We start from the raw sequence: 14,075 nt of genomic DNA, 5'->3' as shown, positions 1-14,075 counted from the left end.
TAGGGATTTGCATTCAACAGGTTTGAAGAAGTAAATTTCCCTTGGGGAAATTGCTCATCCAGGCTTGAACTAGTTGATTGGTAAAGACTGCCAGACAAAACAACTGAGATCTGCCTAAAACAACATGACTGATCTAGGGGATAGTCACTTGTGCCGAGAATTGACTGTAATAGTGAGGTGCTGAGCTGGGAATGCGGCATTAACAAGTTAGATGTTTACTGCCGGGAATGTGTATAGCAGTGGATGATAGCTGGTAAACCTTATGTAAGAAGTTGAGCGTTGCTTATGGTACTTCACCTTTCTAACATGCATTAAAAAAATACAGCTTTGTTTTAAGTTGGGTGGTCACTGGTTAACTCTTGTCACGCTGGAGAAGGTGTAAGCGGAGGCTGAATTGCAGGTGTGGGCAGTGCTGGGAAGGATGGCCCTCACGGTCCGTGTGAATCTGGCAGGTGGCCTAAGGTGAACAGAGCGGCAATCTGAACCGTTCAGAGAGGCAGTCTGCAGTGAGAGTAGTTAAGAAGAAAAACTGAACTGAATGTAAATTGGGTTTTGTTTTGTTTCGTTTTGTTTTTTAACTTCCGTGCTTGTCCACTGGATTTTGTTGCCACAGCTGGAGACTCAAAAATTGTTTAGCTCTGTTTATGAATTACTTTAGATTTGCAGCTTTGGAAGCTACGGGATTGACAGACAAGTTAAGATCTTCAGGGCATGAGCTGATCAAGAATCAGAGAGATCTTTTCTTCCTAAAGATTCTGAATACTTGGGCAAGTACATTGTAGGGGGATTAGCTGTTTGGATTTTTGTTTTGTTTGAGGGTGGGGGTGGGGGGAGTGTTCCTTCTTTTGCTTCTGAAACATTGGCTTTTGGCTTATGCCAGAAGCAGAGTGCTGGATTTGGTGGACCACTGATTTCACCTAGCATGACATATTTTGTCTCTCTAAATTTACATTGACAGCAAATCATATAGGTCATTCTGGAGATGAAGATCCTTATGTCACTGTAAATGCCGCTTTGTTGCAAGTTCATAGCCTTGTCTTTGGAAATTGGGATTAATTTCCTGTTTGGGAGGTTCTGAAAAGAACATAAGATCCATGGAATACTTTTTAGAATGTTGTTATTATTATATTAACATAATAAGTAGTATCTAATTTTTGAGTGTCTTTCATGTGAGCAGCTGTCTCTGTTTTCAAAGATCTAGATTGTTCTTAGTCAGAGACTGGAAGTGAAAGAGGAAGTTAATGTGAGGGATGAACAGTCGGACTGTTAAAAAAAAAAAAAAAAGTCCATGTGCATGAGCTTTTACAATCTGTGACAGTTGTTGTATCCAGCAGTAGGGTGTGGGTCATCTTAATGCTAAAAGCAGAGTGCCTTCTTGGGATAAGTTTTCTGTTCCTTTTTTTCCTGAGGCGAGTGGAATGCCTGTCCTAGAGGTGGCCCTTGCAAACTGCAAGGGAGCRGAGAAAAGGGCTTTGACATCCTGAGATTTACCAGGAATAAGGAGCTSCACTGAAATTCATAATTCTCTCTCCCTTCTGCCTTCATTTTCTTTAGATATTTTGGGCAGAAGGGGAGGATGGAAAGAAATAGGTCTGTTTCCTCTTTCCATCAATCCAAAGTGATAAAAACAGAGAGAAAACTTGTCTTTCTTAAGTTGCACTGAGAACACTCCTCTATCAGTAACTGGGGAGGGAGAGCATGTAAAATGTTAACTAAAGCAATCAAATCCTGCTTAGCTAATAGTGTAGACATACCAAGCCCTCCCTGTTTCATAGTGGTGTTTGAATAGCACTTTTAAAATTCTGAATTACAGACAGACTCTTCTGCAGTTGCAGACTGTAAGTGTTGAGATGCAGGTGACTTCAAGACAGTGTTTTGTGCTAGCATGATCCCCAAACCCCTATTTCCACCCCCTTCTTTATTTTTACCTTCCTCCCTCCTCCTCTGGAGGACACAAGGAAGGCTGAGCCTTCATACACAGTGCAAGAACCTGGCAAGAGGGTGTCAGGGTGGCAGTGCAGGCAGGTAATGCTGTTAAGAATGTGGAGAGAGTTAACTTTGCAAAGTGCAGTTGTTCCATGCTGTCTCCACATTCAGACGTTTCTGTCTTGGTTACTTTCAGGCCATATATTTAGGCTTTTCTTTACATACCAGACAAAATTTTCTTTCCTGTGAAGATGTGAGCATCTGTTGTGATAGAAATAATCCTAAAGTCCTGTACTCAGATGAGGCTAAGGAATAGTCTTGCCCTCAGGCAGACTCATGAAGTACAAATTAGCTCTCTGCTTCATTCATCAAGTGTCAATTGTCAAAGTAATTTTTCAAAAAAAAGATACTTTCCATGGATATGTCTTTTTTTGTCATTTTATGCTGTTCTAAAACTACTCTCAGTAATATCAGTGGTGGCATTGGGTTATCTGTTGCTTGACAATTTTGAACAATGTTGTAATATATTTTAAAGCAAGTGCTGTATCTTTATCAAACACTTAACTGTGATTAAGGCAGGAGTTAATATTGATTATTTTTCTTTTTTTAAGAAATAGTTTGAAATAGTCGTAAGTATGTGAAGAATTAGAAGTATATGAAATGTTGCTTTCCGGGTTAAAAAAAAATCATTTAAAGTGGTTTATAAATAACAAACAGATTGAACATGTCCGCAGATTTTTCAGATTAAAACAAAGTATGTCTTATGAACACTTGTTCCTTGATTTGCTAGAATTTGAGTGGCTCCATCCTGGCTTGTTTTGGCACATCATTTGTTTAATCCTGCAGAAACATATGGAGTAACTGTCTAATGCCTAATATGACCTACTTGCTTTACCATGATAGTTGCAAAATGTCCATTTCTTATGTCATTTAAAAAATTGGTAGCTTTTTATATTAGCACGTAATAGTTGTTTCAAACCTACAGTTTTAGGGCATAGTTGTAGGCACAGCCAGCAATTCGGTGCTATTGCTTTTTCAGTCATTTTGACTTTGCCATAGGTAATTACTGAAAGGACAGTTGGCTGTGGTATTTCAGGGTTATGCTCTAGAGAGCATATGGCTGAAATTGTCTAGCGAATATCAAGCCGTCCTGTCACTACTTCTGGGAGACGGTTGTTCTTTTAAGCTTTTTCCATTCCACCTTGCCAGGCCATTTACTGAAATGGACCTTGATTACATTTATTTTGTCACTTGTACCATAAAAATGCACCTTTCATGGAGCATGGCCAAGAAAAGGAGGCATTAAAAGTATGAGACCGGAAAGAAAAATAAACGGTTGAGAGTAGCTATACATTTTTATATCAATCACTTGCAAATCAACACATTTATTTAAAGTAGTGCTGTAGCTATTTGTGGTCCTGATAAAAAGTAAACTTGACAACTCCTTTGATTTTTTTTTTTTTTTACTGCAAATGTCTGCAACACTAGCTGTGTATCCTAACAATAACAACTTTCATATGAAAGTTATTTAAGCTTTGCCGTGGTTTTCTTTTGTCTTCAAGATTTTTTGAGATGTGTCCTAGTTGTATGACCCTTTCTTTAATATTTTTTATTCTTTGTAAGTTTTTCCTCTTGTACCTTTATTGCACAAGTTTTAAGCGTACATGCCACATGTTAAAGTGACAGGTGGTCTTTCACTTCAGCAGGTTAGTGCCAGCCACGCCTAAGCTTGTACTGGGCTAACCGGCCGTTGTTTTCTATTGCCATTAATGGCAATCAGCAATGCACAGCACAGTCACCACCCTAAATACTAAAATTCCTGAATCCAAACTCCAGACAAGGTTTGATTTGATCAGGTGTGTTTGCTTGTACTGCCTGTCACTAAAATTGGCATAGTGAAACGCACAAAAGCATTCTTACTGTGAGTTATTTGTGTTAAACAAAGGCAAAACACAAGTGATAGACAAAATGGAAGAGAAGATGAGTAGAAAAAATTGGTTGTTTGGTGTTTGACTATTTTGCATTGGTATAAAGATTAGTATCTTCTTACCATGATTTTGATGCTTTTATGGCTCACTTGTTATATTAGAGGTTGCATTTCTGAACACCTGTTCCTGAGCTGATGTGCAGCAGTACTGTAGCTGGGGAAGCAGGAAAAGAGATGGAAAAGGTAAGATCAGTTACCTAATTTCTCAAAGAGAAGGATGTACATAGGTCCCTTTAATTGCTCTGTTGAAAATAGCAAAAATATGCCATGAATAAGACTGGTTTTAGTCATTTGATTTAATTTGTCTGGTCCCAAGTTGAGGAAGAGGAAAGTATGGGTTAAATTCAGTGATCAGAATGACAGTTCACATTAGCAGGAAAAATGCTGTGTATAATAGTAATTGTAATGCTTTGCAGTGCTTTTTACCTTAACCTATCATTTTCTCAGTGCTCTCCTTTATTGCCCTTTAGATATTTCACTTATTTTGTTTGTGATATCAAAACACTTTCAGCAATGTTTACTACAGGTATGTTACTGGCTTCCTGCTTCCTTGTCACTCAGCTCACATTGCTGTCCCGTCTACTTCTGTGTTTTTGTTTTCCCTAAAAATCTTGGGAGATCTGACTGCCAGCAAACATTGATTCTAACTGAGCTTATGTAGAATATTTCACAAAGCCCAGCACCAAAAGCAGTGTTTGAACAATACATCATTAAATCATGCTTGTGTGCTCTGAGATAGTGTAGAAGCAGGTATGATTGGGAGGAGTGAGGCAAAGACAGGAAAGTCACTAAGGAGGCTGGAAGAGAGGTGAGAAGTTTGCTTCTCCTAAGATTGCACTTATTTTTTTGAATTTTTATATCTTTCAAGATTTAACTCTACAGTGGTTTGCATTTTAAAGACTGCATTCTGTGCATAGGTTGATAATGTAGAGGAACTGGCAGGGTAGTACGAGGTATAGCATGTGGTATGTATGTGTTAGAGTAAGCAGCTTGCTGTTGTCCTAACAGTAAATTTCATAGCAACTATAACTTCTGGTGCAAGATAGGTGATATATTTATATTAATCTCATGCCCCGAATTCCTTTACTGGAAGAATTCTAATTTCCATGGACAATGGTAGAGAAACAAGTAAGGAGGTTTATCTGTGCTCTTTTAATTCATTACTTTTGCATGAGTTGACCTTACCTAGTCTGTTGGATGGATTGGTTGCATCAGCATCACATACTGTTTTTCTTTAGGTGGAATGTGAGAATTCGATACTTGCTGTATGAGATCAATATAAAATTTATGAATGATGCAGGCTTTGTCAGTGAGCTGTTTCCCTTGTGCTGCTGTAGCGCTCCTTGGAGCTGTTGCTCGGAGGCTCGGGACAGTGCATAGTGCGGACAGAAATCTTCATGGTGTCTGACTTGTTACAAACTACTGCGTTTTTAATTTGTTTTGTAGTCTTGTGCCATTAGGAGGCAGCTCACCTTTAATTATAAATGTACGATATGAATGTTAGTGATAGGAACTCTGCCTTGTCCCTCATTGTTTGCTGAGAAAAAAGCAGTTTGACGTATGGCTGTCTCCATTCTCTTCCCTTCCCTCAGTTCTCGTATCATGTAGTGCTCCAGTACTTCAGAACTGCAGTAATGACTTGCTTATTGCCTTCCAGTCGAGGTTTTTAGATTGAGTCTGTTCATGTTTAATAGCTTGCATTACTAAATTTGACTTCTAATTCTTTTTTCCTGGGGTGACTTTTTTGTTGGCTATACCTCTTTGCTCAGATCTTTGCTTGTTCTTATTACACTACCATCCGAAGATTCCTATCCCAGTTCCGGCCCTGCCATGTGGTTTACACAGGCACAGGGAAACATAGTCTGTGGGAACTTTCACAGCGTAACAAAAGATGCAACAATATTTTTTTTATGCAACAAAACTTTTTTTAAAGAATCAGGGGAGGAGACCTTGCTACTGCCAAGAATAAACTTACACTAGCTGTGTTAACCATGCTTACCTTTTATTGCAGTAGTATCCAGAGGCACTGCTTGCATATTACCTATTGCTCTGTGCACTGGGAAAACATACGAAACTGAAGATTATTCCAGACAGCTCTCTTCTGTATGTGATAACTTTGTATTGTCTAGTCTGCCATTTCATTGCCTTTCGTATGTGTTATCCTGTCGGACCCCTCTTTTCCAATTTTCTTTTGTTTTAATAGCGCGAGATGAACTGGGCCAAAGCTATGAAAGTAAAGGATCATTTTGGATGGTARAACATCTAATAAACTTTGTTTCTAATATTAAACCCTTTGGTTGCTTAGAGAAGAGAGATGTATATTAAAAAGGAGGCTGGTGTAACTCCTCTGTTCGATACTCTGCATGGCAGGAGCTGTCAGGCGAGGCACTAGCGTCACTGCAAAACTAGACACAGTTTGTGCTGTTTCTTGCCTGCTTTGGGGTGTGCTGGGGGCAAGAAGAGGAGCTCTGGTGACTGTAGTGTGGGAAGGGGACAGAGACACAAATCCATAGGAAGTCAGCCTCGTTAGTTCCACTATTCACAGAACAAGTTATTTTTCAATTAGATTTTTAAATTACTAGTGTCATTTTGTACTACATCTCCATGTGTATGAACATTATTGATCTGGTATTTAATTAAAACCACAGCTTGTGATCATTTAATTTAATGTATGAAAGGGAATGATACTTACTTGACTATGTAGCATGAGCTTATTCAGTTTAGAGAATTGTAGCCATTTTTTAATCTACTGTTTGAAGGCTATGGAGAAGGAAGCAAGATCTGATGAACAAGCTAGTGAGCTTCATCGCAACACTTCCCCTCTGCAGAAGGAGCAAAGTGAAGCAATGGCTTGTACATTCACCAGCTTTCCTGAAGAGAGGAAGTCATGTATGAACAGATTGGTAAAGCTAGTCTGGTTTTTGTTTATCCATACTGTAAAACTAGTGCATATTTTCCTGTGGTAGGAAAAAATTATTCAAATGGCCAAGAATGCTTCAAGATTCAAGGAATGTCTGGGTTTATTAAGCAATTTCAGCACGCACATTTGAAAGAAGCAGGCCTGCATTTTTGGTTTTTTACTTGGAAAAATGAGGTGCCTTGAGATTCTTAAACTTACTGCAACATTAAAAAATACATACATGCAGATTTACACTGAAACGAATTACTCTGCTTGTGCGTATGACTTCTTTTGTAGCTGATGTAATAAAAATATTTTAGGCTGAGCTGACAAATGAGGATGCCCAGAGCCTCTAGCCTAGCTGGTTATACTGGTATTAAAAATTGCAGAAAACACATCTAGAATCTTTATACAATTACTGTTTCTGTCTTGAAGCCAGTATTGGCCTTTTCTATAGTTGGAATACTGTATACGAAGGAGCTGTTGCCAAATAATCTCGTCTCTTTGCTGTATTACAGCCACTTTCGGATGTCAGTACATGAGGACACCTGTGGTTTTTCTGGCTTCCTGCATTGTAAAGTGTTCCAGTGTTGATATCAAAACTGAACTCATTAGCAGATTGACTAGAATTGAAACAATAAAAATAACTTAAGAGACCCACCCAGTAAAATGTCAGTCTGAGTGAAAAACTGAAGTAGTCTGACTGGAAGACTAGAAATAGGGCTTGTGTTTCAGCCTGAGTCTTGGCAGCACAGCAGTGTTTGCCTTGTTACTTTGTCCAGTGTGAAAGGTCATTTTTGTTTCCTCACCCAACATAACTTGGAATGTTTCTTTACTACTACAAAGAAAGACTTTCGTATTACTGGCTGTTTCTTCCCTCTGGACTTCTGAGTTTTAGCTGTCACTAYGGAATACTGAGTTCTAACCCGTATGTTCAGTGTAACAGCAAATGGGGTATTCAGGAGAACGACAGAGTGTGAATGAGTTCTGAGTGCTGAATTTTTTTTAAGTAAAAATTATAGATTATGCTAATTATCCTGCTGTGATACATATTTCCACAAGTTATCTGTTAATCTGTGCCTCCTCAGCAAGTTTGCTGGTGATACCAAGCTGGGAGGAGTGGCTGAGACACCCGAGGGCTGTGCTGCCATTCAGAGAGACCTGGGCAGGCTGGAGAGCTGGGCGGAGAGGAACCTCCTGAGGTTCAACAAGGGCAAGTGCAGAGTCCTGCAMCTAGGGAGGAATAACCCTCAGCACCAGGACAAGCTGGGGGCTGGCCTGCTGGAGAGCAGCTCTGCAGAGAAGGACCTGGGAGAGCTGGTGCATGACAAGTTGACCCTGAGCCAGCACTGTGCCCTTGTGGCCAAGAAAGCCAATGGTCTCCTGGGCTGCRTTAGGAAGAGTGTTGCCAGCAGGTGGAGGGAGGTGATCCTGCCCCTCTCCTCAGCCCTGGGGAGGCCTCATCTCGAGTACTGTGTCCAGTTSTGGGCTCCCCAGTCCAAGCGAGACATGGAGCTACTGGAGAGAGTCCAGCGTAGGGCTACGAGGATGATCAGAGGGCTGGAGCACCTGCCCTGTGAGGAACGGCTGCGAGAGCTGGGCCTCTTCAGCCTGGGGAGGAGCAGACTGAGGGGGGATCTYATCMGTGTGTACAAGTACCTGAAGGGAGGGTGTCAAGGGGACGGGGCCAGACTCCTTTCAGTTGTCCCGTGTGACAGGACAAGAGGCAATGGGCAGAAACTGAAGCACAGGMRGTTCTGCCTGASCGTGAGGGGGAATTTCTTCCCTGTGAGAGTGACGGAGCMCTGGMMCAGGTTGCCSAGAGARGYTGTGGAGTCTCCTTCTCWGGAGATCTTCAAGGCCTGCCTGGATGCAACCSTGTCTACCRTGCTCTAGGTGACCCTGCTGAGCAGGGGGGTTAGACTAGATGATCTCCATAGGTCCCTTCCAACCTTACTGATTCTGTGATTCTATGTGAATTATAAAATGTATCTTTCATCCAAATAAACTATTGCGGAAAGGATATTATCTGCAACTTTAGTAAACTAAAATCATTGAAATCTGCTGACCTGATACTCAGAAAATGACAGATATAAAGCAGTAGCTTGAAGTAGAGTACGCATTAGTTGCAAAGTAAAATTGAATCTTCTGAATGGAGCTATTCCCTCTACCCAGCTGAAAACCTTTGTGTATCTGAAGGTATTAAAATGTGATACACTTTTTTTTATAATGCAAATCTGAGTCAACTCTTAATCTAAGTTTTTATAACACAGGGCTTAAGCTATTTCCTATTAAACCAATGTTAGGACTAATGTATGCATTTCTAACTACATTATGCTTCACCTTACAGCCTGTCTTCTGAAGGAAGAATGTGTGTGCTGTCTAGAGAGAGAATTCTGTGTAAAAAGTATTCAGTGATATGTGGATTACTTTTAGACTCTTTTGTAGTATAAAAATTCCTATTAACCACTACAGAAAACCACCAGTATTGTAACTGCTATATAATATTTTCTCTCCTTTCAAATACTACTGCTACACATTGTATAGAAATTGGCTAATTTGGTTTTTCTTTCTTTTTTGTTTTCTAGCTCCATTTAGCAGCCCTGGCATCATTAAAGGGAGACATAGTGGAGCTTAATAAACGTCTACAACAAACAGAAAGGGAGCGTGACCTGTTGGAAAAGAAGTTGGCAAAAGCACAGGTGAGCTGTAGTTTAAGATCTGAAAATGGTCCTTAGTTTTCTGTTGTCCTTGCCCTTCAGAGAGGGATGCAGTACTTGGCAAGGGGATGAAATACGACTTAAAGTCATGAGAAAGAAGATGTTAAGACTGTGTAAGAAGTATACTTGCAGGGATACTTTTAAGTTTTGTGTGCTGATGGCATTATTTAAAAAAAGTCAAGAAATAGATTAGTCTCGTTTTCAAGTCAGCAAAAAACAACCTGTTTCAAAGGAGAATCTTTTAAAATATCTTAGAAAAAAAGTGCAGAGTATTCTTACTGGCGTAAGGAACTGACCACTGTCTTCAGCTCATGTGTGTCAGATTCAAATACAGCAGGAATTAACAGTGATAAAAACTTAGTGTCTGTTGGCAGTACTTTGGTGGTATATGAGAAGCGGTTTTATGATTTCAGTTCAGCTTTTAGAAAGCCGTTTTCTACGCATCTGTTTGGAAAATGTTGTCAGTGGAAAGCCAAGGGTTAGATAAGAATAAAATCTGAACTGAAATTCTTTCTCAGCTCTTAAAAAAAAMCGAAGTCTTTTCAAAACTGAACTATTCTTTGTCTTTATTTCTTCTATAGACAAAACTTTTCGTTTTGGATATTGTCATTCTGGGAAATACCTTTTATAAGTACTGTACAATTAAAAACTGATTCAAAACATATACTTGAATTTAATGGGATTAGAAGGAGAAAGGAATATCTGATCACCTAGTGAATCACAGACTATTGTTTTTCAGTCATTTACGCTTGCCTAGAGCCAGTCAAAACATTTTGTCCAGTAAAGCATCCCATCTGAGAGCAGCAAGAAACTGATTGTTTCATTGTTAGTTAGATTTTTTAAAAAGACATTAAAACATACTTAAATTGTTTCTTTTCAGCTTCCATTCACTGTTTTTTATTATACTTACTTGCATCAATTTAGAGTCTTTTAGTATTCGGCATACTCTTGATGGGGGCTTGTAACTGTGTATGTATGCTGAAGCATTTAATAAAAAGAATGAGGGTTACTCGAACTCAAGCCAAATGTAGAAATGTTTATGGAGCCTACATTTTAAGTCTTATTTCAGTCCTTCAACTGTATGTTGGCCCTTGTCTGCATTTACTGATTTTTTTTTTAAGCTACCTTTAGGATTCATACACTTGTAAATAATACTCTTATTGCGGTTCATCAATGCAACACTATTACATTCTTTTGTTTCCTTAGATATATGACTCAGAGTCACACTGGGAGTTCAAATTGAGTCATTTGTCAACTATAATCTTGAGATCCTTTTTTTTTTTTAATGTTATCTGAGATACGGTTGAGACTGGTTACAAACTTTGTCACAACTGTGTTTTAATGAGCAATTCCTATAAAGTTTTAATGTTTTTAGTTCTCTTCAAATTCCTTTTTAAAAGCTCTCAAATGGATAGAAAATCATTTGAGTGTGACAGTTTTTTAAAAGAAGATGTAATCCATCATAAGGAATAAATCATTAAATAAGCACAGCTCAAACATTCAATATATTGGCTATGTTTGAGTGCTGAGACAGACTCTAGTGATACCRCCCCATCTTTTCTTCTTTTTCTAACTACATCGCTTCCTTTTTCAAGTAGATGCTCCATTTAGCATAATTTTTTGAACTTTTCCTCCCACTCCACTGAGGATCATCCAAATGCGTATCATATCATGTGTCATTTTTTTCTCTACAACCTAATGCATTTCTTTCTCACTAATGGGCATCAGAGGCTCAGAAGGCATAAATTAAATAAGGGAAATTTGAGGTTCTGCGTAACCATATTCAGGTGCTGGTGGATCAGTATTAAATCTCTCTTCTGTGTTTGGACTTACRAAAGCAGCTCTGGCTTCTGCTCCACTGACATGTTAAGCTCTCTCWGGAACAAACCATATTTTGGTAACAACTTTCCTATCATTTCATGAGACATATGAGACACTTTGGAAGAAAGGTTTAGTGATTTGCAGAACAGAGGTAATCTGGTAAAAGAACTGGAGATGGCAAATGGTCAAGAGAGATCGTTGCAGAGCTCACGCTTAGAATTTTTATAAAAAGCAAGTAACTGATGGTTTGAATGGTTTGATGGAGTAGAGAGAGCAGGAATCAAGGGCATATGTGGACGTACCTGTGTTGTTCGTTCCTGATAGGCAGCAGTCGTGCAGGGATACTGGGCCTAGGTGGCCCCCCCAGGCACACAAGGTAGCGGAGGCGTGCTAGAGTGGCAGCCTGCCTGCACTCCTGCTCTCCTCTGCTGCTCTTTATAATGAAGAGCCCTTTGCTTCCCTGCTCTGTCCTCCTTCCCTGTGTGGGGAGGCAGATTATTTTTGTTATAGCAGCATAACTTGCTGTTTCCAATTTTTCAGCTGCTGTTATGATTGGGACACAGAAAAGTCTATGTTCTCTACTTTTGCCCTGCTTACATTCCTGCTGATACTAATGTAGATTATCTTTCTGATATTATTCAAGGGAGGTGCTTTTATGTACTAACAGAAGACATAGAAACTGGTAAGTGTAGCCCTACCAGATGAGGCCAAGGTTTCATCTTGTTCAGTGTCCTGGTCCCGCAACAGTCAATAGTGAAGACAAGTATAATAACTGCCCTCCTAACAGCCAGAGGTTGTTGACTTCATGTGTAGATAACCYTTTTATATAATAACCCCAAAGAGCATTTTATGATATGACTGTGTTTGTCTAGTCATGTATAATAAATGTGTGTATACCCAGGATGAACAGAAGATCCTGTTACTCTTGGTGACAAGATCCTTAATATTTGGATCCTTTCATCTTGTATTTCCTGAGAGTGTTATCCAACGAGGATCATCAGAGAGGAAAGGTAGTTATGACTGCTGGGTCTTCCCCCCCACAAACACACACACACTGTCATTACTGTGATCTAAGGTGCATTTCATGGGTCAACAAAACACAGTGTATTATTCTAGTGTGAGGCACCAGTGCTGCTTTCAGTGGGTCTGACTCGCACAAGCCAGGATTTCTGGTTATTGCACCATGGTAGATTTGATCTCCAGAACTGCTGCCTGTRGCGACCCTGCTGTAGCATTAGCCTATGTCCTTGTATTATTTCAGTGTGACAGCAGACCTCCTTGTCTATGCATTTGTATTGGTGTGCAGTTTGGCACTGAACTGATCTCTTGAATGAAGTATGCTGGAAAGTACTGGCCAACTGCAACTAATGTCTTTTTTCAAAATCTTTCTRTGGTCGTGGGGAGAAAAGTAGTGATTTCTGCTAGTGCTATCTGACCCTATGTCCTGGTGCTGGTAATGATAAATAGCAGATGTCTGAGGGGAAAGCATAAGAAACGCACACAAACGGTTGTCCTCCCCCAGCATACTCCCTCATCTTTCAGCCATCAGCAGCRTAGGGACTTCCTGAGCCAGAGACTGCGTCATACTTCATAGTCCCCCATGGTCCTATCTGCCATGGATTTATCTAATCTTCTTTCTAATCCATTTATGTTCTTGGCTTTTGCAACATCCTGTGTCACTGAATTCTAAAGTTTTATGGAAAAATACAAGATTTAACTACATGCTGGACGTTTCAGCAAATACAGCAGAAGTAGGTGCTTCACCTGCTGCATTTTTCTTACCCTTACATCTCTTTCAGAAGGCAGTTCTGTTCTCTGTACTCTTTGTGCTTTATTCCTAGTAATTTAGGGATTTAAAAAGAACTCTAGACAAAGAGTAGTGAAGCCTGTGTCACAGCAGCATTAAGTTCCATTAGTGCAATAATAATTCCTTACCATCCTCTTAATTATTTAGAATTGAAAGCAGGATGGAAAATTTTCAGTATAAGAATAAAACTAACGCTGTGTAGGCATGTAAGAACAGATATATACTGGAACACTGGGAGACTTCAATTTCTCTTTTAACTAAGTAATTAGAAGTAGAAAGGCATTGTTTGCAGATCAGCATTGAAATTAATAGTTCTGTTGTGTGATGTTCTTACCTCACCTGGGTTAGTCCTGTTTACTTGTATTCTTCTTCCATATTGAGTATACACAGATTATACCATTAAACAATTTTAATTCTGACCTTGTCTGTTTTCGGGACTAAGGCTCAAGACATGTGTTTATACATAAAGTTAGAAGATTGTCACTTTAAAATCTGCTGCTTCTCATAAGTTAAAATACTGAATTATTTGAGCAACGATTTTTAGCTTCTGTGAGCCTGTTAGACAGGTTTATCTTTGTGATGGCTTGAATTCTTCATTAATGTCACAGCCAGAGTTGCTTGTGCCTCCTGCAGGGCCTGAGGCACTGCGGGATCCGTTACTGTAGCACTGCTGCTGGTGCTTCCTTGCTGTCCTCTGCACAGTGAAGGTAACACAGAGGACTGCAGTGGTAGCGTTTCTTGCATTAAGGATTTGTGTACGTTAATAGGCAGTGACATCGTGGGCCGAGACAGCATGCTCGAGTTGGAATACTTGCTCTTACCTTTCTCCCTCGGAATCTTGTTGCTCTTGYGGTTGTTAACCAGCGTCAAGAGGTTGGGCCAAGGCTTTCCCAGGCATTGTTAATTCYTTGCATA

The 14,075-nt window shown here is 39.7% G+C and overlaps 1 protein-coding gene across 8 annotated transcripts in view; it reads left to right on the top strand.

The window, feature by feature from the left end:
* MCC (MCC regulator of Wnt signaling pathway) overlaps nucleotides 1-14,075 on the top strand; it is a 209,081-nt gene that overhangs the window by 126,028 nt on the left and 68,978 nt on the right. For all 8 annotated transcript variants that reach the window (XM_085305365.1, XM_085305364.1, XM_085305368.1 and 5 more), the window contains one exon: nucleotides 9,401-9,514. In XM_085305365.1, the coding sequence (XP_085161491.1) occupies nucleotides 9,401-9,514 (114 nt within the window). The remainder of the gene's footprint in view (nucleotides 1-9,400; nucleotides 9,515-14,075) is intronic.

The sequence above is a fragment of the Rhea americana genome, unplaced genomic scaffold (assembly GCF_003343005.1).
Source record: "Rhea americana isolate MKP2758 unplaced genomic scaffold, rheAme1 scaffold_22, whole genome shotgun sequence".
Lineage (NCBI taxonomy): Eukaryota > Metazoa > Chordata > Aves > Rheiformes > Rheidae > Rhea > Rhea americana.
Note: the sequence above shows the minus strand (reverse complement) of the source record. Positions and strands in the feature narration are given on the sequence as shown.